Source organism: Ailuropoda melanoleuca, chromosome 16 (assembly GCF_002007445.2).
Source record: "Ailuropoda melanoleuca isolate Jingjing chromosome 16, ASM200744v2, whole genome shotgun sequence".
NCBI lineage: Eukaryota > Metazoa > Chordata > Mammalia > Carnivora > Ursidae > Ailuropoda > Ailuropoda melanoleuca.
In genome coordinates this window covers 11,808,140-11,830,080 of record NC_048233.1, presented here as the reverse complement: position 1 = coordinate 11,830,080, position 21,941 = coordinate 11,808,140, and the positions used below count along the sequence as shown (strand labels likewise).

Genomic DNA, 21,941 nt, shown 5'->3' with positions numbered 1-21,941 from the left:
AATTTTATGCATCAAAGGAATAAAGCATTTACCTCCATAAATACGCTTCATAATAAAGCATATTACCGTGGAATAATAGGAGAATCACAGGTGATGTCATTTAACTTGGTTGGGATAGGCTTCTGAGTTGGAAGTTAAATTTAAGAAAATTTAAAAGCAAGGATGCCACTGGGTGAGCCAAGACTAGAAGAGCTGCCTTGGCCGGGACCTCGCAGAGACCCGGAGGCCAGCACGGGCCTGAAGAGGGAACAGAATGTCGAATACTTCTGCCTCCAGACACGGAAGGTGGCCTGTGCAAGCAGGTGTTCAGGGAGAGGCTTCATAAGAAGGGGCAGATCGTGGGAAGTCCTGAAGGTCAAGCCACTTACGACTTGAGGGCACAGATTTGGGGGGCCTCTTAGAGACCAGTAAGCAGGCTAGTGCTGGAGAACTAGTTTGGGTCTGACAACGAAAATCAGACCAGGGCTCAGGCTAAGGGGAAACAAGGAAAACAGAGATGGCAAGGGAAGGGTGGACATACTGGGACTAGGGGACAGAAGCTTTCCACCTCAAAGCCGTCACCGTCATTTCAAACACTGGTTTTGTTTTCTGACACCACGCAGACATGTTTTAGATCTAGTAACATTTGTCTAGGTGCTTTTCTTTGAATATCACTCCTGCATCTATAAATGGAAGAGGGAAGGGAGTTATTTCTAGCATTCCATGGGGCCCATTCATCCTTGGACAACATAATTATACCCGGTTGTATCTTTAAAGTATTGCAAAATCAACTGGAAAATTACGTCACTGTCTTGGAAGATGTTCACGAGTCGGTCCCGGCGTGGTTTACGCTCGCAGGCATTGAACTGGGTTTATGTAAAACCCAGTGTCATTCCTCTGGTTCCATCTAAAACAGTACAGTCCGCGGATTTGCTGTCCCACGGGAAATGCGGGCTGTGGCCCGGCAGGAGCCGTGTCCCAGGCAAACACGGTAGCTGGCAGAGGGTGAGTTCGGCTGCGCACTGGGTTCTCGCTGCTCGAGGGAGCTGCGACAGCCTCAGAGACTGAAATTAAAGTCCTTGGTTCACCAAAGCTCTGAGCGTGAATCCCACTCACTGTATAACGAAAATGAAAGGTAGCAGTAGGAAGATGCCTTGACTGGTGAAGAAAATGGAGCCCTTAGTGAACTCCATCAGGCCTCAGATCGACACGGATAACTCTGCCCAAATTCCTAACAGCAATGGACACACAGCGCACCCAGGAGATACTGGTTAGACTAGGAAGCAGCTGGGTTTAGTTGCCAAAAATTTTGATTTTTTTAGTTTGAGGCATGTGAATAAGGAAGTTATCTGGTCACCCTTTCCCTCTGGAGTCGGGCCATCTGAATGGAAGCGACACGCCTTGTGTGTGTGCAAGAAAGTCAGTGTTCCTTACTATACGTTAGTGAACCCCATTGACCTCTCCTTGGGGGCGCTATGCGGCTCTTAACTAAGGAATGAAAGGGCAGGGGAAAGAAGAGCAAATTCGTTCCCTTGGCGTGAAGAACAACTTACACCTACGACGCCCCCCAAAAAGAAAAATGGTCCCTTCACCCTACCCTTCGATCTTTAATAGCAGGTTTATTAACATTTTAGTAGTTGCCTGCTGAGTGCCGTGTATCTGGGTTTAGCTGAGGTATAAACAAATTGGGAAGACAAAATTCCACCCACCCTAGAATTTTAAGCCGTGTTTGCTCCCAGCTCCCATTCTTGAAGTTTCCCGGTTTTGCCTGGGGACCTGCTGCGAAAGCTAAGTAAGTTCTACAAACCCACAGAGGCAGGCGCACAGGTCAGTCCCCGTTAGTGTATGTAACCTTGGAAACAGCATGTTTGGAATACCCATCACCTCCCTTCTTCGTATGTCAGTGGGAAAAGCAAAGGAATACCCAGAGGGGATTTTACCAAGCAAAAAGCCCCCCTCATTCCTTGAGTGCACTCCTGTATCTCAGGGTATGGAGTCCTCAAAACCCATTTCATCAAATGCTGACCCTGAGGAGAATATAAATTACGTTCCTGAGAAGGACAGAACTTTAAGGGAAATGAAGGCGTGACACTGTCAAGTTATATAGGCTCTCATGAAATCCCTCGCTCTTAACCCCACAACTCATTCCCTGTAAACTCACGTGCATACTTGACACGGGGTGAAGGCCAGCTTCTACCAACATCCACTTTCAGTCAAACAAGGCCACTGCGGTTGTAGGGACCTGTTGGACAGTGTTCACACGTACAGATGCACACATAGGTCAGGAGATAGCAAAACAGGTGCTCAAAAGGAGGGAGCCACCGGACGCTTTCTAATTTCTAATTAACAAAAAGAAGGAAACGAGCTCTGTTGGGAGCTCAGAATTTAAACTCACTTCCGAAACACAGGGCCACTGCTCAGAGACAAGAGGTGAAGATGTTGCTAGAGTTATCAGGCGTCACAGAAGTGGAATTCTGGAGCTGGAAGGGGCCCGAGAGCCCATCCAGACCAACTCCCACTGTAGGTAGGTGGACAGAGGCTCAGGGAAACGAAGCCATCTGCCAAAGATCAAGGCTGGAAAGCTACAGCCAGGGCCCCCCACAACGCCAGGCTGCCTCTTTATTCCCAAAGCTCCTAGAGGCTCCAGACAGGTCACCGGGCATTAAGCAACACAGATTCAGCAGAATGAACTCCTTGAATAGCAAATCACTCAGATTCCCGGAATCTGCCCGAAAATGTAAAATTCTGAGGTGGGAAAGGACTGGTAGTGCCATGTTACCTAAATTAGGGTTTAATCAGAGAAGCAGCACTAGGAATGACCCAGAATCAGGGAGGGGGCGTTAAAGGACTGACCTTAAGCACTTCATTCCAGGTGCTGCTAAGGGAGCCCCAGCCGAGCTGCTTCTGGTGCACGTGAAGTCTCTCCGGGACCCATGCTGGCCTCCCCTCTTCTCAAAGCCTTCATCCTGCCGCTGCAGAGGGCCTACAGGAGAAACTCGAGTCCCACCTGGCCCAGGATGTGGAAGAACCGAAGGCAGAGCTCTGGGAGCCCGCGGAGCCATGAGCCCGGCTGCCGGGCCCGCTACAGGTGCCGCAGGCCGCGAGCGTGGGCCTGAGATGCAGCGGGGCCGGACGTCGGCCCAGGGAGCACAGCTGCTGCTTTCTGTCCACTTCCAGATCGCATGCAGACGGCTCTTGTAGCCAACCCGAACCAGAAACGAACAAGGCAGGGGATTCTGGCAAACAGTTCAGCTCAGCCAAGTTGACAACATTGCAGAACCACCCCCCACATCATACATACTCCCTAGAATTCTTTTAAAAAATACTGAATTTGCCTATTGTTCTTCTCTGCTTCTACCCAGTTAATGAGTTGCCTCGCTACTTAGGACCCAAACGTAAGTTATTATCATTTTGTCTAACTTTTTTTAAACTCACTTTTTTCCCAGTAAACTCTACATCCAACATGGGGGCCTGAGCTCACAATCCTGAGATCAAGAGTCGCATGCTGTACCGACTGGGCCAGCCAGGCGCCCCCAACTTCTTTATAAGAAGAAGAGTTGGCTTTTGAGTTGGGTGGTGAGTTGGTTGGCGAGCTGGCTGGCTGGCCGAGAACGTTCTCATGCCATGGTCGGTCCGCCTTCCTGCCATGCTCACGCCATGAACTGTTGAAACAGTGAGCCCTCAGTAGCCTTGGTCTGCGTCTCATTTTATTCGTTCTGTGCTTTTATTTGTAAATTAGACAAAGTGTGGTGCCCTGCGCTGCTTTTATAGCTCTTCGTTCTCTGAAAGCTGCAAGCCCGTCCGCGTTCGGAGCTGGGATCCGCACACTCCAGGAACTCAGAAAAAGACAACGATGGCGATGGCTTAAAAAAGCCACTTCTTGTCAGTCTTGGTAAAGGGAATAGAAGTACTCCTTGTATTATTTTTTCAAAACACAATTTCTGCTGGTTTGAAATTAAAAAAAAAGGAAAAAACAGGGATGAACACAGGTGGCACCTAGTCTAGCTATACCCGATATTAAAACATATTGTGAAATTATATTAAAACAGTATAGAAAGATGAAGAACCGCACGAAACGGTGGGGAGAAAGATGTGCGGGCGAGACTATAGCTCAGAACTAGCCCCTCAGTCGTATGGAAATGGGATACACGACCGAAGGGGTACGGCGCGTCAGCGGAGCGAAGACACATTATTCAATAAACGTGGCCACCCTCCCCTCTGTGACATTTCCTAAAACAACCTTAGCTATTAATAGGTTTCTAAGAAACAAAACATCTTTCTGGATTTGTACCCTCAAATGGATTCCTCTAGAAATGGTAAAATCCTGGCCACCAAAAGGCATTAGAAACACAAACTTCTTTCAGCAATGTGACCCAATGAAGGTGAAAGGGAGAGTTCCTCCCTCCTCAGCTCCCGGCTGCCGAGTCCCCCACGACTCCCTCAGGCCACCTGATCTCCTCAAGTTGGCCACCTCTAGCCCGCCTTCCTAATGCGAAGGCATCGGTCCCCAGGAAGGCAGAAACGGGATCTGAAGGTCGCCCCTGAAAGAGGGGGATGCTGCCTTGGCCTCTTCCCTGGGCTCCGGTGTCCATCTGGTCTTCCCAGCTCAGAGGGATGAACAATCCTGACATTTTTTAGTTGCTCCTTTGAAAATCCTAGAAGCTGGTTTTTTTTTTCCCCTGCGTCGGAATAAAAAAATTTTTTCCATTTAGTTTTGAATGCTCATGTTTCTTCCGTCATTCGGTTGTTTTATGTCCTATGTTTTATTCTGGGTTTTACGAATCTTACAAAATAGTACCTGATTAAAAGCTGAGATTAGAATCAGATCAAGTTCATCAGAGAGTATGCTAAAGTAAATGGATCGACCGGAAGATCATAAATCTACGGAAGGCTGTTTCTGACATCTAAAAAACACCTTCTGAAGTTGGGAGGATTTACTAAAGGGAACGAGGTGAGTCCTGACAGGATATGCTGGCCCCAGAGGCTTCCCTGTGCCCCCATCCTGGTCACAATGTGCCTGCCTTGATCTGTTCTTCCATTCTTTTCGCGCCTTCAGCCTTTTCTTCCCTGGGGACGGTGACGTTGTGCAAACTCCTGCACTAAGCACTTCCGTGGCTACTCAGGTGGCCTCCTTCCCTGAACTCCCACAGAAGCGCAGTGGGCTTGTGAGGTTCCTCTCTTCAGAAAAGAAGGGCCGGGACTACAGAGCCCTGCTTGTGGTCGGGGCACGATGTCAGGCACATCGAGTGGCTCGGTGAACGCCTGCTGTGGGCCCTTCAAAGCCTGGCCATGCCACAGGTTTCCCAGGCTAGTAAAGGAAATGTGGGTGAAGACCTTGTTACAAAAATCGGGAGTCTTGCCAGTGTTGATGTAATACAAAGAAACCTGAACCACATCTGCACTAAGGAAACCAGTTATCAGTGGGAGATGAGCCTGAGGAGGGCGTTCAAAGGAAGTCCTCAGTCTCTGATGACGACACCCGAGGGACACCACAACCCAGCACACAACAAAAATACCAGTGTTCCGCCACGGCAGGAACACAGTGCCCCAGATAAAGACCTGATGTGACGTCAACAGGGTAGGAACAGTAACAACACCAGACTTGGATTAAATTAGTTATTTATGTTTACAATTCATAACCCGGAAAGCCCACTGAGTAAAATTTCATGAAGGCATTGAGGACAGAGAGCTTCTTAAATTAGTTCTCCCCTTCTCTCCATATTTTCACTCTGCAAGCTAGACTTGACAATATACACTCTCAATTAAAACAAAAAAATCTAAACAAAATAAAGGGAATTCCCAACACAGAGTTCTGTAACAAATTCCTAATAATTCAAACGCTCCAACTTCCGGTTAGCACCGAGAGAGTTCGTTTGGTTCGTTTTGCAAAGGGGACAAGCATCACGGAGAGGGGAAGGGGGGCAGCGGCACGTTCGCAGGCCGGCCCGACCGCTTCACACGCCCGCAGGGAGTCCCAGAGCCTCCCACCGGCTTCCAGATCCAGCCACCGCCTGGGGCTTCGGTTCCGAAGGTCCTCGGGGTACGGGCGGCGCCAGGCCGGTCCCCACAGGACGAGAGCCCGGCCGAGGGCGGAGGCCGCTCTAGAGCTTGAGCTCCCGCTCCGGCTTCATGCTGAAGGGCTCCAGCCTCTCGCCCTCGGGCAGCATGCTGTTGAGCCGCTCCATCAGCGGCACGGTCTGGTCGATGCCCATCTGGATGCGGCGGAGGATGGCCGACATCTCGTTGACCTTCTGGATCTGCTCCGCGTACTTGGCGTATCTCTTCTGGCGCTCCTGCATGAAGCTGAAGAGAGTTTCTACGGACAAATCCATCTGTAGAGGGAGAAAAGAAGTGAACTACCGTAAACCTCGTTGAACCGAGTCCTCCCAAGAGGACCCGGCGTCCGGCACGAGACCCACAGGCAAACGGAAGCTGAGCGGCTCCCAGGAAGCAGCGGCGGGAGGGAAAACCCCCGCGGGGCTCGGCTCTGCCAGCCGCTGCCCCACAGTCGTCTCTGGAGGGGGACCCAGACACGACGGTTTCTGGCTCTGGGCTGGGCATGTGAGCCACTTAGACCTTGAGACCCTCGGATTTTTCTCTCTACATAAAGAATCCTGTGCTTGGAAATGAGACCGGGGTTTAAACATGGCTCTGCCACCTGAGTTGATAATACTTACCTTTCTGTCTCAGGGTCCACATGCGCAAGAAACAGGGAACGAGGGACCGTGGCTCAGTCGCTTAAGCGTCTGCCTTCGGCTCAGGTCATGATCCCGGGGTTCTGGGATCCGGTCCCGCATCAGGCTCCCTGCTCAGCGAGGAGCCTGCTTCTCCCTCTCCCTCTGCCCCTCCCCCCTACTCAGGCGTGCTCTCTCCCTCTCTCTCAAATAAATAATATAAAATCTTAAAAAAAAAAAAACAAAACAAACACCAGGGAACTGATTCCCCAACTGTGAGGATGGAGCGAGAGAACACACCCAGCACAGGACCTGGCATGACGCAGAGGGGCTTCACAACACATCTGTCATTCCTCCCTCTCTTCCTTGAAGGGCTGCAGGGTGGCAGCCCCTCGGGGGCAAGTGCAGGGACAGGGGTGACTTTCTTTGACAACCAAGGCTCAAGTCCATACCGTGGACCACACTGCTGTGAGGCAAACTGCTCCCTGCACTCTCTCCCCCAGTTAAACAAATGTTAGGCTCTGCGCTCCCCTTTTGTGACTATTTTCTTCCCCCGGGGAAGTTCTCTGGAACATATCACCTGGATAAAAATAAGGGAAAGGAAACTCCAGCCTGTCAGGTGCCTATACTCTCCTGTGTAGGCAAGAAACAAACTACCAAGACCACAATTTCTACCCTTAAATTAAGTTCAAATGTTACTTCAGTCCCTCATTCTTGTCCACTCCAGGAGCGTGACCCTTCCCAACCCCCAGCCTCATGCAAAGTACTGCCACCTGACACACGTTATCAGAGCCTCTGGAAACCGTGTGATAAAAACCAAACCGCGGGACGCCTGGGTGGCTCAGTCAGTTGAGCATCCACTCTCGGTTTCCGCTCAGGTTATGATCTTGTCGTGAGATCAAACCCCACACTGGGCTCTGTGCTGGAGAGGGAGCCTGCTTGAGATTCTCGCTCTTCCTCTCCCTCTGCCCCTTCCCTCCCTCGAGAAAAAAACCCCCAAATACCAAACGAAACAAACGCAAGGAAACCAAAGCCAGCCCCAAGAAAAAATAACCAGTTCTATTTTTACACTGTGTTCGAGTGGGGGCGGGGGGAGAGGAGGATGGTGAGTAAGGGAGGTGTGAGAAGAACTTCGAGCCTGTTTTTTCTATGCTGGTTCTTTCTTCACTTGTTTTGAAATGCTCAGGGGACAAAAAAACAGCCAGTGGGAGAAGAGGGAGGGAGGGAAACAGCCACCTCCCAATACTGTGGAAGCAATTTATACCATCAGATGGTTCTCTGCAACCCTGTTCAGACATTCAGCACTTTGAAGGGAGCGGGCCAGTAAATTAGAGTGTTCCTAAGAGTCAACCGCCGGGCCTTTTCAGAATGGCAATTCAATCCAGCACCTAGAAACACTCCCTTACCACACTTCACTTGGTGGCGGCATCCCGTCCTCCCCACACCCAAGTCTACCAGACTAGACACACACCTGTGAAGTTCATCTGAAATGGCCTCCAAGACTCTAACTTAGCCTGTGTCAGGCCCCTGGCAATCAACCACTTCCCTCCGATATATACTTGATCAGACAGTGGCATTTGCTCAAATGACATATACTCGCCCACACGTTTCCACAGCCGACTGGGGCCCACGTTTGATGTATCCGGAGCTTTTGTCCAAAGCCACTTCACGCTTAGTGCCTGGGTGAGCACACATAATTCGAGCATGCTGTTCACACACACTGACGGAATGTCTCTCAAGAGTCAATTCCCTGATGGTCCATGAAGAGGAGACCTGAACCTGAGTGGACCCGCTAGCAACGGAGCCAAAACTAGAACCCAGACCTCTTCAGTCTCGCATATTCCTTTCACCCCTATTCTCCGAGCAAGAGAGCGTGCCATTGGTTGGGCATGAGATTCTAGCTCGTGCATGGCATGGCATGGCATTAAAGAATATCGAATCGCATGATGGAGACGTTACCGCCTTTTAAACCTTTTCCCCTTCTTTCTGACCGCTGCCAGGAGAGTCTCGCGTTGGTGCAAGTAAGACTTGAAAACCTGGGGGTGTGTAACAAAACTGGTGATGCCTACTTCCATGCCCTTCGCTCTCTCGAGGCAACACTGCTGCCGATCCCTAATGCCTCCCCCTGCACGCACCCATGTGTGTATAGACTTACTCCAGCACATGCGACCAGACTTCAAGGCAGTAAGGCAGTATCCGATGCAATTCCGAATCTTACCATTTTGACAATCTGGAACGTATCCCTATTCACCTTTCCTATTTCTATTTTTGGCACAAAGATTCTGATAAGGAAGCAGATATATATTATAGACAGGCAACAGCCCTATGCTGGGACGACGTGCAATCCTGCACACAGGGTCCCGGGGACACAGATACTGAGAACCACACTGTCTGTACCCCACACAGCTTACTGCGTACATTAACATGACTTCTGTTTTCCATTGTCGGTGTTAACGTATCTTGGCTCTTCCAGAAAACTCAGGCCCAGAAAGGGAAATGTTACAAATAACTTTGTTTCAGGAACTTTCAGGAAAACCATCTAAGTGAAAAAACTATGAGATTTTCCAACAGAGAGAGAATGACGATTTATTTTCCACAACTCTTGCTTCAAAACCCACGTGACTGAGTTCTAGTCAGTGGCGCGTATATGTGGAAGTCTCTCATGGCAGCTTCTGGGTATCTTCCTTAAAACTCGGCTCCTCCTCGGCATCCACTCGGCTCCTCCTCCTCCGGCTCCTCCCTCCCTCTGCTCCTGCAGGAACGCAGGTGCAGCCCCCTTAGCCCACGAGAATAAGTAAGGTCACATCCTCAGGCTGGCAAAGCGGTAAGCCAGAAGACTAGGTCTAGGAGGACTTTTGTGGACTAGAGTAGAACCAGGCCCGGGAGAGAAGAAGTTGTTTCCATTCTGTAGAAGCCACTGTGATTCTGGATCTCTGTAACACCAGCTGAATTTAATCTTATACTGGTAGAAATGAATGAGATAAAGTCCCTGCCCTCAAGGAACTCACTGTTTACTCAGATGCATACCTCACATGCACATACTGTCTCTGATGGCAGTTCACTTCAAAGGACAAGTGGAAAAGTAGCTGAAATTATTTGTGGGTGTAACTACAGGCTTTCCGAAGACATTAGTTATCTGTAGAATGTGCTCAAAATTATTTCAAATACCTTATTTGGATAGTACAGGCTATTTGCTCATCTGGGCAGTCCATTGTCAGAAACATCCAAAGTATTGGCAAATCAAACCCAGCAATGAAACATCATAACCAAGTGAGGTTTATCTCAAAGATGCAAGCCTTTTCAGCATCTGAAAAATAATTTGCCATTTCAACAGAATAAAGGTTAAAAATTATATAATCATTTTAGTAGATGCAGAAAAAGCATTCAACAAATTCATTTATGAAAAATTCTGAAAATCTGGAACAGAGGAAACTTCCTCAACCTAATAAAGGGCATTTATGAAAAACCTACAGCTAACATCACAGTGGTAAAGTGTACTTTTCTCTCTAATCAGGAACAAGGCAAGGATGCCCACTCTTATCACTTCTATTCAACGCTGTACTAGAAGTCTTAGCCAGTGCAGTAAATCAATACAGGGAAATAAAAGGCATAGGAACTAGAGAGGAATACATAAAAGGGTCTTCATCTGTAGATGACATGACAGTGTACTGAGAAAAATCTTAAGGAATCTACCAAAAACTAACAAGTGAGTTTATTAGCAAGGTTGCAAAATACATGGCCAATATACAAAAATTGATTGTATTTCTATATACTTGCAATGAACAACTAGACAATATAATTTAAAAACACTATTTACAATTGCATCCAACAATTACTTAGGGGGAAAATTCAGCAAAATATATACAAGACCTGTACACTGATAATACAAAACTCTGCTGTGAAAAATTAAAGGTGATCTCAAAAAACGGATAAGTATACCATGTTCATGGATTGGAAGGGTCAATATCATTAAAATGTCAATTCTTGCTGAGTCAATTGCAATCTGAATCAAAATTCTAGAAAGAATTTTTTGCACGGATTTGGTAAGCTGATTCCAAGTACACAAAATGCTCAAAAGAATTTTGAGAAAAACCCCGAAGTTTGAAGACTTGATTTCAAGACAGTATAAAGCTACAATAATCAGGATAGTGTGATATTAGCATAGAAACAGACACATAATCAATGAAACTGAAAAGAGTACAGAAATAGGTCTAAATATATATGGTCAAATGTTTTTTGTTTTTTTTTTTTAAACAAAGATTCCAAGGTAATTCAGTGGTGAAAGTAAAGTTTTTCAATAATTTGTGCTAGAACAACTGGTATCTATATGGAAAAAATAAATAAATCTGGACCCCTACACTTCACCCCATACACAAAAATTTCCATGAAATACATCACAGTCCTAAACATAATAGCTAAAACTATAAAACCTCTGAAAAGAAAACAGGATAACAACCTTTGGTATCTGGAATAGGCAAAGACTCTAAATCAAAATTTAAAACTTTTCTTACACACCATTAAGAAAAAGAAAAGTCAAGCCACAGACTAAAAGAAAATATTTACAGTATATCTATCTGATAACAGACATATTTAGAATATGTAAAGAATTCTAACAACCCAATATTAAGAAAAAAATCCAGGGGCACCTGGGTGGCTCAGTTGGTTGAGCATCTGGCTCTTGATTTCTGCTCAGGCCATGATATCAGGGTTGTGAGATCAAGGCCTGCCTCGTCAGACACCACTCAGTGGGGAGTCTGCTTGAGAGTCTCTCTCTCCTTCTGCCCCTCCCTGCTCCTTGCCCCATGCTCGCTTTCTCTCAAAAAATAAATCTTGGGAAAAAAGAAAAGGAAAGGAAAGGAAAGGAGAGGAAAGGAGAGGAGAGGAGAGGAGAGGGGAGGGGAGGGGGGAAGGAAAGGAAAGAAAGGAAAGGAAAGGAAAGGAAAAAGGAAAGGAAAAAGGAAAGGAAAAAGGAAAGGAAAAAGGAAAGGAAAAAGGAAAGGAAAGGAACCAAAAATCCAAATTTGGGCTGTTTTCAAGAGTACTACCCTGGGGCTTCTGTCTGGCTAAGACACTAACTGAATTTCTAAGGGAAAAAAAAATCAGCTTTTAAGATCTTTAAAAGGCAAATTAAGACCCCTTCCAGGAAAGTAAGCCTCCAACTGATCAGCTGAACAGCTGAACGTGGACTGAGTTTATTAAAAAGAAAGGTAGGGGTGAAGGGATCAGTGAAGAATCCTCCAGGAGATCACCTGGCCATGGAAACTAAACATCTTGGGACAAAGAATTCAAAGCATATACAAGTAAAACTTGTCTGAAGATTGCACCTACAGGCACTATTAAGTAAATTGGACTACAGATCAGGGGAAAAAATGGGGTGTCTGGCTGGCACAGTTGGTTTAGCATGCAACTCTTGATCTCAGGGTTGTGAGTTCAAGCCCCACATTGGGTACAGAGATTAAAAATAGGGACGCCTGGGTGGCACAGAGGTTAAGCGTCTGCCTTCGGCTCAGGGCGTGATCCTGGTGTTAGGGGATCGAGCCCCACATCAGGCTCCTCCGCTATGAGACTGCTTCTTCCTCTCCCACTCCCCCTGCTTGTGTTCCCTCTCTCGCTGGCTGTCTCTATCTCTGTCGAATAAATAAATAAAATATTTAAAAAAAAATAAAAAAAATAAAATCTTTTTTTAAAAAAAGGAAAAGGAATAAAAAGAGTAGCTAGATGCTAACCAAACAGTTTTCTCAACAGAACTCCTTGCTGAAGCTCTGTGTGGTAGGAAAAAAATTCCAGTCAGTTCTCAAATCACTCTGGAGGCTTCTAGCTCATGACCAAGATTATCGTACAACCCATTCCTTGTCTCTAGATAGTTACTGATGCCAAATGAGAAGTGACTATTCATAACACTGCGCATCGAACCTCAGGGAGACCTGTTTCATGGAAACTCTGGTCTTGACTGAGCCGGAGTGGCAGACTCCATTGCTTTCAGAACCACTGGCTTAAATTCTCAGTAGTTCACTTCCCAAAGGTTTAGCCAGAGCTTCTATCTCCGGTGTGAACTGACTGTTCGGACCCTCCAAGTGACCTATGTAGATACCTGAAGGCATTCCTAAGCTCAAGCTGAGTGACTGAGAGTCACTCTGAAAGGAGCAGCCTTCTGTGGAAGCAACACAAGAAAAAAAAAATTAAGGTGAGGCTGAGTAATCATCCTACATTTACAACCAACAATATATAGCTTGCAGATGAAGACAGCGGTGTCAGAATTGGGTCAAAATCTTGGTTCTGCATATGACCGACTATCTTTGTAACTTTTTTTTTTTTTTTTAAGTAATCCCCATGCCCAACGTGGGGCTTCAAGATCAAGAGTCGCAGGCTCTACCGACTAAGCCAGCCAGGCACCCCTACCTTTGTGACTAAAGCAGTCACTTAACCTCTTTGAGTCTTAGCTTCTTCACCCTTAAATCGGGCATAATGATAGTATCTATTTCAGAAGGCTGATGTGAGGAGTCATGAGATAACATGTACAAAAAGCCTAGAATAGCCCCCAGAAAAACAGAGCACCATAAATTATAACATATATGTGAACTGAAATAGAAACTATGTCTAAAAACTCCTTTGACATGACGAATGGAAAAACAGGGTAAGAAATTTAGTAAAAAAGGGCAGGAAAAAAATGACATCTTGAGGTATCCAAACAGATACACTATAGCTTTGTTGTAAGGGCAAGAGAGCTTATTGTAATGCCCCATCTCTATTACATTAACTATCTTCAGGGCTTACACAATCACTCAGATGACAATTTACCACTGTGTCTTTCGCTGACATGTTTTATTTTTGTTCTAAACTTTGCCTACTGAAAATCTTACAACAGAGTCACATTACTCATCTTGTAGTTTCCTATGTAGTTTCACACTACATGATAACTAGAATCATTATTTACCTACAAGTCCTTCCATGTGTTTTTGATTTATATGTTCAGCCATGAGAATGAGTAACTCCTACCACTGTCTGTGGTACAATAACAAATATAGAGGTGTACATGCATTATATACATTTTTTCAAAAAATATTTTGAAAGCAAGGCGAAGAACTCTCATAAATGATACCTTCTCCAATAGGACTCCATTCGTTCAAAAATTTGTTACATAAAATTTCCTGATGGGGTGCCCTGGCTGGCTCAGTTGGCGGGTGGACCATGTAACTCCTGATCCTGGGTTGTGGGTTTGAGCCCCACGTTGGGTGTAGAGATTCTTAAAATCTTTAAAAAATATTTCCTGATAAAATAAGCTTTGATGCTGGTTTGGCACAGGTGGGCCATTCTATGTAAGATATCTAAATGCTTGATGTAATTTCCTTTTCAAAGTAAAGGTAATCTTTTCAAAGTAGTGGTACATACTACAAAGGGCTGTAGTTTTAAGTTAGATGTGTAACACAGGACGAGCTTCACAAAGATACTGTACATCTTCTAAATTCTTAAAACCTTAATTGTAGGTATGCACAAGATGGTCAAAAGTAGTTTAGTAACTTATTCACAGATCAAAAGAAAATCAGTAAATTGTATACCACAGTCAGCAAAATTCAAGTTTACATGATCAATAGACTTTTGTTTTCCTATCTCTTAGTGACTTCAGTTTAAAAAAAAAAAATGTAGGAGACTAGCGTCTGCCTTCGGCTCAGGTCATGATCCCAGGGTCCGGGGATCGAGCCCAGCATCGGGCTCGCTGCTCAGTGGGGAGCCTGCCTCTCCCTCTCCTCCCCACTCTTGCTCTCTCTCTCTCTCTCTCTCTCAAATAAATAAATAAAATCTGGAAAAAAAAAAAAACACTGCTTAAGAACTCAATTGAGGCTACATTAAAAAAAAAGTCACGCATCTTTCCCACCCTTTAAAAGCACTGTTGAGCTTTTAATGTAATAATGTCTCTCAGTTAACTTAAGCATCAAGGTCAATTTTTATTTGGTCTCAATAAATAGTTTACTTTCTTTGTACTCATTCTGCATTTAAGTTCCTGTTTCGCAAGGAGATCAATTTAGGAATATGGGAGTGGGAAAGAGAGGCCATGAAGGGCTGAGGCTAGCTACCCAAGGGCATCTGCGCCTCTTCCCATATTCCCAATCCAACCCCAGGTTTGTTCTCCTTTGGACAGACATCCTTCTTTGGAAATGCTTCAGTGTTTTATGTAAAGCTTCACCTTTTTACATATTCTAAGTGCCAAAACTGCCGATTCCCCCTGACTAGAAAGCATTAGCATAGCTATATAAATTAGTACTGTTCCAAGAGCAAAATCTGCTATTGCAAATTCATTTCTCCAAAGAAGATAAACAAATGGCCAGTAAAGTACATGAAAAGACGTTCAGCATCATTAGTCATCAGGGAATTGGATATCAATGCCACAAAGGGATTTTACTTTACACTCACTAGGATGGCTAAAATAAAATGGCAGGCAATAGCGAGGATATAGAGAAACGAAACTCCTCGCGTACTGATGGTGGAAATGTAAAATGGTGTATTGCTTCAAAAACAGTTTGGTAGTTTCTCCAAAAGTTAAATATAGAAGTACCACAGAATCTAGCAATTTCACTCCTACGTAGATGCCCAAGAGAACTACACCATATGTGCATGCAAAAACTTGCACACAAATGTTCATGACAACATTGTTCAGACAAAAAGCAGTAACAACCCAAATGTCCATCAGGGGATGAAGAGATACACGAAAAGTATATCCCTACAACAGAGTAGGACTGAGCCATAAAAAAGGCATGCAACACTGATCTAAGCTACAAAAGAGATGAGCCTTGAAAACAGTATGCTAAGTGCAAGAAGCCCGATACAAGAGGCCACATACTATATGATTCCATGTATAAGAAATGTACAGAACAGGAATCCATAAAGACAGAAAGCAGATTAGTGGTTGGCAGGAAATAGGAAAATGGGGGATGGGGAGTGACTGCTCATTTATATGGGTGATGAAAATATTCTGAAATTAGACAGCGGTGTTAGTGGAACAACTTTGTGAATATACCAACAACCACTGAACTACACCACTACAAACAGGTGACAGGCACCTTTAAACCGAGTTCTCAACAATCTCCCAGAACCTTCCTTGCTCGTTCTTAAACTAACCCCTTGATGGCCGCATTCTTAATCTGGCTCCTGACCAGAGGCACTTTCTTCTTTTTTTTAATTCAAAAAAAATTTTTAATTTAAGTTTTATTTAAATTCCAGTTAGTAATATACAGTGTTACATCAGTTTCAGGCATACAATATAGTGATTCAGCACTTACTACAACAATGGGGTGCTCATCACAAATGCCCTCCTTAATCCCCATCACCCATTTAACCCACCCCTCTTACCTCCCCTCTGATAACCCTCAGTTTGTTCTCTATTGTTAGAAGTCTGTTTCTTGCTTTGCCTCTCTTTTTCCCCCCTTTACTCATTTGTTTTGGTTCTAAAGTTCCATATGAATGAAATCATATGGTATTTGTCGTTCTCTTATTTCACTTAGCATAATACTCTTTAGCTCCATCCATGTTGTTGCAAATAGCAAGACTGCATTGTTGTGTTTTTTTTTTAATTTTTAAAGATTTTTTTTATTTTTATTTATTTGACAGAGACAGAGACAGCCAGCAAGAGAGGGAACACAAGCAAGGGGAGTGGGAGAGGAAGAAGCAGGCTCCCAGTGGAGGAGCCTGATGTGGGGCTCGATCCCATAACGCCAGGATCACGCCCTGAGCCGAAGGCAGACACCCAACCACTGCGCCACCCAGGCGCCCCGACTGCATTGTTTTTTTATGGCTGAGTAATATCCATTGTATATACGTAGCACATCTTTATTCATTCATCAGTTGATGGACACTTGGGCTGTTTCCATAATCTGGCTATTGTAGATAATGCTGCTACAAACGTCGGGGTGCATGTGTCCCTCTAAATTAGTATTTTTATATTCTTTGGTAAATACCTATATTAAATCATAGGGTATTCTATTTTTAACTTGAGGAACCTCCATACCGTTCTTCAGCGTGGCTGCACCAGTTGGCACTCCAACAGTGCTTCTTAACATCTTTCTTCTACTCTCAGATCCTGGTGCTTGGGCTTAGTTGTTCTAGCTTCCACACATTAGTTACCACCTGATTTTGTCTTTGACTCACATGAGAAGCTGTCTCCACTTCAGACAGTCGAGCCAAGTGCCCCTTGCCACCAGTTTGGCCCATTCTGACCAACTCTCCATCTTCTATCCCTGCTACATCTTTACCACTTGCCCCTACTGGGGATGCAGAGATTATGAAGGTTAGCGTGTGCTAGGCTGCGACAAAAACTTTTCTGGGTCAACTATGTGTTTTCTTGGGCTTCTTACCCTCCTCCTGATTATCATTCCCACGGAGGATTGGGAGCTCTCTGAGGCAATCTTCTCTAGGATGCCTCTCTCTTGCACAACGGACACACCATGGGAAGATGTTTTCATTAATTACACCATGGGCTAAATGGCACCAATTACCACAAATTGGACACTTTGAAGCAATCCTGTTTCTGAATGCAGCAGTTTGCAATGACAGCTTATAAAAGTAAACTTCTGCCATTTATTCTAATATCGTATCTTTGATCTGTAAATCAGACAAGAAGAGAAACTCTTCTCTGGCAGATCTCAATCTACATGATCTCTCAAAACCAAAAACTGAAATCCATACTAGTGGGACTTTTTGTAATATATGTACATATTAGGATGATAGGTAGGCAGAACACAGTATATAATATTCAGCAAATAATTTGTTTTCAAATAACAGTTTTCAAGTGGAGTGAAAGGACACAGTTTTGTTTCTATTTTAACCACCAATATTTATTTTTTTAATAACCAAAATAAAAAATTACCAGGTATAGCATGGATATTTACAAAACAAAAACTGAGAGGAGACCAGAGGGAATAAACTGTCAGCAAATAAACTGGAATGACATTTTCACTGGCAAAGTCTATTTGCACACTTTGGACTCTGACACTTCACTTGTACAAGCATTACACAATCCCTGACTTCACCAAGGGGGCTTAAACACAGAATGCTGGAGCTGCAAGGGTCATTTACAGATGAAGACTACTCCAGAGAGCCTGAGTTGTTTGCAGAAGCCCACTCGGTGGGTACTGCCAGAGTGTGGGCTGGGTTCCACATCTCCCGATTGCTGTCAACCATCCCAAGAAATGAAGGTCGGCCAGTTAACATTTTCTTTTCCAGTTAGTTCTACCTCGTCAAGTAAATTAAACTGTCTGAAAACTGTGACTTTAAAGTTTTTCAAGTCACCATTTCTGTCCATAAAGAACCCCCCAAATCTGTTGTTAATGGATGTCAAAGTCAAATCAAACCTCTCTAAGTCCGTTAGGAATGGGAACCTGCTCAGATGGGTCTACGTCTGCAAATTAGGAGGATATCAGTCAAAACCGTGCACAGTTTCTACTTCCTTCTGGAATTACGTAAACCTTCCCTGGGTCCTTATTAGTCTGCTATTTCCTGTTGCGAAAGGAACAAACAATGGGCAGACTGTCACCAATGTTTTCATTAATTACAACACAGGCTGAATGGCATTGATTACCACATAATGGACATTCTGAAGTGACCCTGTTTCCTTTTTTCAAACAATGTATTTAAATGTCTCCTAAAAGAAACACATTTTATTTGGGCCTTCAAGAGAATTAAGACATACCAGGACCTCAGGAATTTGAATTGCATCACTTTGCTCCAATAATCATTTTATGACTTGCCCAACTTCCCCGAAGGCCTTCTTACCCTCTGTGTTAGGTCTAGGAGGGAAGGTAGGAGAGAAATCTCAAAGTCTTTAGGTGGTTTCCAATGCTAAGTATGAGAAAGTCCGGCCTATTAACCCTTCCTTCCCCATTTCTCAGAAAAGGGCTAGTGAGGGCCTCTGAAAGGCAGCAGGTGAAGGAAAAAAAGATCAGGGTAAAAATAAAAGTTCAGAGCAGAAATCCCGCTTCTCCCTCCCCTTGGGAGAGCCTTGTACGCTACACAAGACAGTAGTTGGGGACACACAGACACTCTGCCTCCTTGAGAAGTCCCTGCTCTGCTCCCTCTCTAGTTAGAGCCCCTCCCTGCAGTCCCGGAGAGGGAGCGGGGGGAGCACACTTCGTGTTCAGCACAGGTCTCCTCTCTGGCTTCCCTGAAGGCACCTCTCCCTGTCCACCCTCAGTATTACCAGTCCCCCAAGATCCCGGTAAAAGGCCCTCTTCTCAAAAGAGTGATTGGTGGCGAATGTGGAAAGTTAGCCCGGACAAAGGCAGAGTTGGCATTTCAAATGTGTAGATGTGGGGCCTGCAGGATGTGGACACATCCTGTCAGGACTGCTTCTGAAATATAAAAACATATCATGAAATTATGAAGAGAATATTGTAAAGGAATCCTGGGTCAGGGAAGTACGTGAGCACTGCCCACGAATGATGAGAGGAGGTGGGGAGTCAAAGCATTAGGATAAAGAATGGAAGAGAAAGAAAGTGGAACAGTAGAAAAAACATGGGTCTTAGATCTTGGTTTGAGTCCCAGCGCCACCATTTCACAGCGAGGTCACCCTGAACGGTTTAACTTTCAGGTCTTTGAACCTCAATTTCTCTTTCTGTCCAACATAGATGACAGTGCACATAAAATGCGCATTCCACACCCGCACATGGTCCACATGTAAAAAGTGACAGCTGCATTAGTGGGACTACTATTACTACTATGTTAAGAGAGAATCTGGAGAAGCTGTGCTGGTAGACAGAGTGGGTGGATAGTGAAGAGAATTCGGGAGCCACGTCACTGACCTGGGCTCCCCTTCCCAGCATCCAGGACTAAAGGGAAATAAAGGGACGTCTGTATGAACCTAAGCGACACATTCAGTATTTAAAAGCTGAGCTAAGGCGATTAAAACAATGTCAAACTGGGTCATGTGCTCTATGATTCCATGGATGTACCCCAGCTGTCCATGAACATAGTCCCTTTTTTGATTCAGGGCAGAGCAAAGACCTTACAGGTGGTGTGGAAGTAAATATTTTACTGTCAAATTCTCCACCCTATGCCTGAAGAAAGAACGTGAGAATACGAACATACTCACTTGGTGTATCTCGGTTGATGCCAGAGGGTGTGCTCCCCTACGCGCTATGCCGGAAGACCTCACCAGACATGTGAGGGCCGGAGCATTACCCACGCAGAAGGCCGAGGGGACAGCTCAGCTTAACACGCACACTCAGCCAGCAGACACCGCCTGAGCACGAGGCGAGAAATGAGCCAGGAGATGTCCTCTGACCAGGGGAAACCAGGAATGCCCCTATGCACAGGCATATACTGATGGGATTGCCGGATCCACCAGGTGGAGACGGGGAGTGGATGCCAGTAGGAGGGAAGACGGGAGAAGACACGGAGCAGCAAGAGACTGGAGGGCAGTGTGAATGTGGTGGATGTGGGAGAATGCGACTGTGACTGCTACGAGATGGAAAGGCAGATGAGGGAGTGCTCACAGACAGACTCCAGGTCTCAGCAAGGATGAAGAGAGAACAGTTGAGGGGTCTTAGGGTTACAGGGAGATCATTCCTGAAATTCTGCCACTAACACTCATAATTCTACAGAGTCACATCACTTCCTCCTGGTCTTGCTGCATTTGAGATAAATGTCTTTTACTCCCTAAAATAATCCTTCCATTACATAGCTCCCTGTAGGCCTGCAGAGTACTTTCACGTTCATGATTCCACTCGCTCTAGGCTGCAGGGTGGCCGTCACCTTAACTTTCTGTGAGCAATTTCTAGTAGTGGTTTGATGTGACCTTAGACAAGTTGAAAGCTCTCTCCTCAAGTGTAGAATGAACTGTGGAGTAATGCCAGGATGGTATCTAAAGGCTTACAATATTAAAATATAGTTTTATTTTATATAAAACTGGGTGCCTCAGTTGGTTAAGCATCCAACTCTTGATTTCAGCTCAGGTCATGATCTCAGGGCCGTGAGACTGAGCCCCACGCTGGGCCTGTGCTCAGTGGGGAGTCTGCTTCTCTCCCTCTCTCTCTGCCCCTAACCCTTGCTTGTGCTCATGCTCTCTCTCAAAATTAAATAAATAAATCTTTAAAATATAGTTTGTCAACATGGGCAGAAAAAAGTTAACTGTTGCCTCAAGCTCTAAGAACACATCCTAGAAAAATTCTTTGAGAATCCTTGAGACCTGAAAGAATTAGTGATATTTTAAAAATATGGATCTGCAAGTTGTCCTCCCAACTAACAACAGAGATAGCAAATAAGTCTCCAGTTCAGAACATCCAGATAAGTATGACAATGAGCAGACTGTTAATACGGACAAGAATTCTGGGTACTGTAATTGTCACTGGTCAAAAAATTTGATAAATTTTAGGTATAGACAGAATTTTGAGGAATAGTCTCCTGGCTCACTCTATACTAGTCAGGAGATCTTAATCTTACAAGTGCCTTTCTAGAAAGGTCTTCCTGGCCCACCCTCCCTATAATTTCCATCCCACTGACATTTCAAATCCTTTTTCTTGCCTTATATTTTCATTCTTAGCACTTCTCTTACACGCTATATATTTTACTTTTTTACCTTTATTGTCTGTTTCCCCAGACACATCAGGTTCTATGGAAAGAATTCTATTTTGTTTAGTGATATATCCTCAACACCTAAAACAGAGCCTGGCACAGAGCTGAATGAGTTCCTAAGTGAAGCAGACATGTTGTAAAGGCACATGCATGCAAAGTTCTGAAAGGCATGTTTTTATCTCAGTGAGTCAAAATTCTGCACCCAGGGAGACAGAACCCTGATAAAACATATTATGAGAAGAAAAAAGAATAGAAGTATTCCAAGTTGGGAAAAATATATATATATTCAAGATAGACATATGTAAAATATAGAAAATAGAACGAAGCAGGCTAAAAACAAATACCACCAATCATCTCATCATTAACGGGAAACCACAACTAACTGGCAAGTTTCCTTTGAATCTTTTTTTAAAAAGATATTTAACATAGTTGAAATCATATAGACTGTATAATACTGTGTTCTGATTTTTCACTTAATGTGAAAAGCTTAAGTGGTTTCATAGTATCACCTGGTTTTCATTGACAGGACTTAGATCAAGTGAAATTTATCATAAAAATTTGCCCTTCTGAATCTCAAAGTTGGGCGACAGATGCATTTTAGGAATATAAGCTGAAAGATGACACAGATGTTCAAAGTACAGCTCAAAATGTAATACAGCCCTGGGCACGCATATGGACTACATTTCCCAGCCTCCTCTGGAGTTAGCTACTGTTATGTGATTGCATTCC

The 21,941-nt window shown here is 44.7% G+C and overlaps 1 protein-coding gene across 2 annotated transcripts in view; it reads right to left on the bottom strand.

Annotated features, from left to right (window-relative positions):
* Positions 1-5,581: 5,581 nt before the first annotated feature.
* Positions 5,582-21,941, bottom strand: part of BORCS5 (BLOC-1 related complex subunit 5) — a 92,043-nt gene continuing 75,683 nt past the window's right edge. For both annotated transcript variants that reach the window (XM_011223375.3, XM_002917981.4), the window contains exon 4: positions 5,582-6,311. In XM_011223375.3, the coding sequence (XP_011221677.1) occupies positions 6,081-6,311 (231 nt within the window). In that variant the 3' untranslated portion in view covers positions 5,582-6,080. The remainder of the gene's footprint in view (positions 6,312-21,941) is intronic.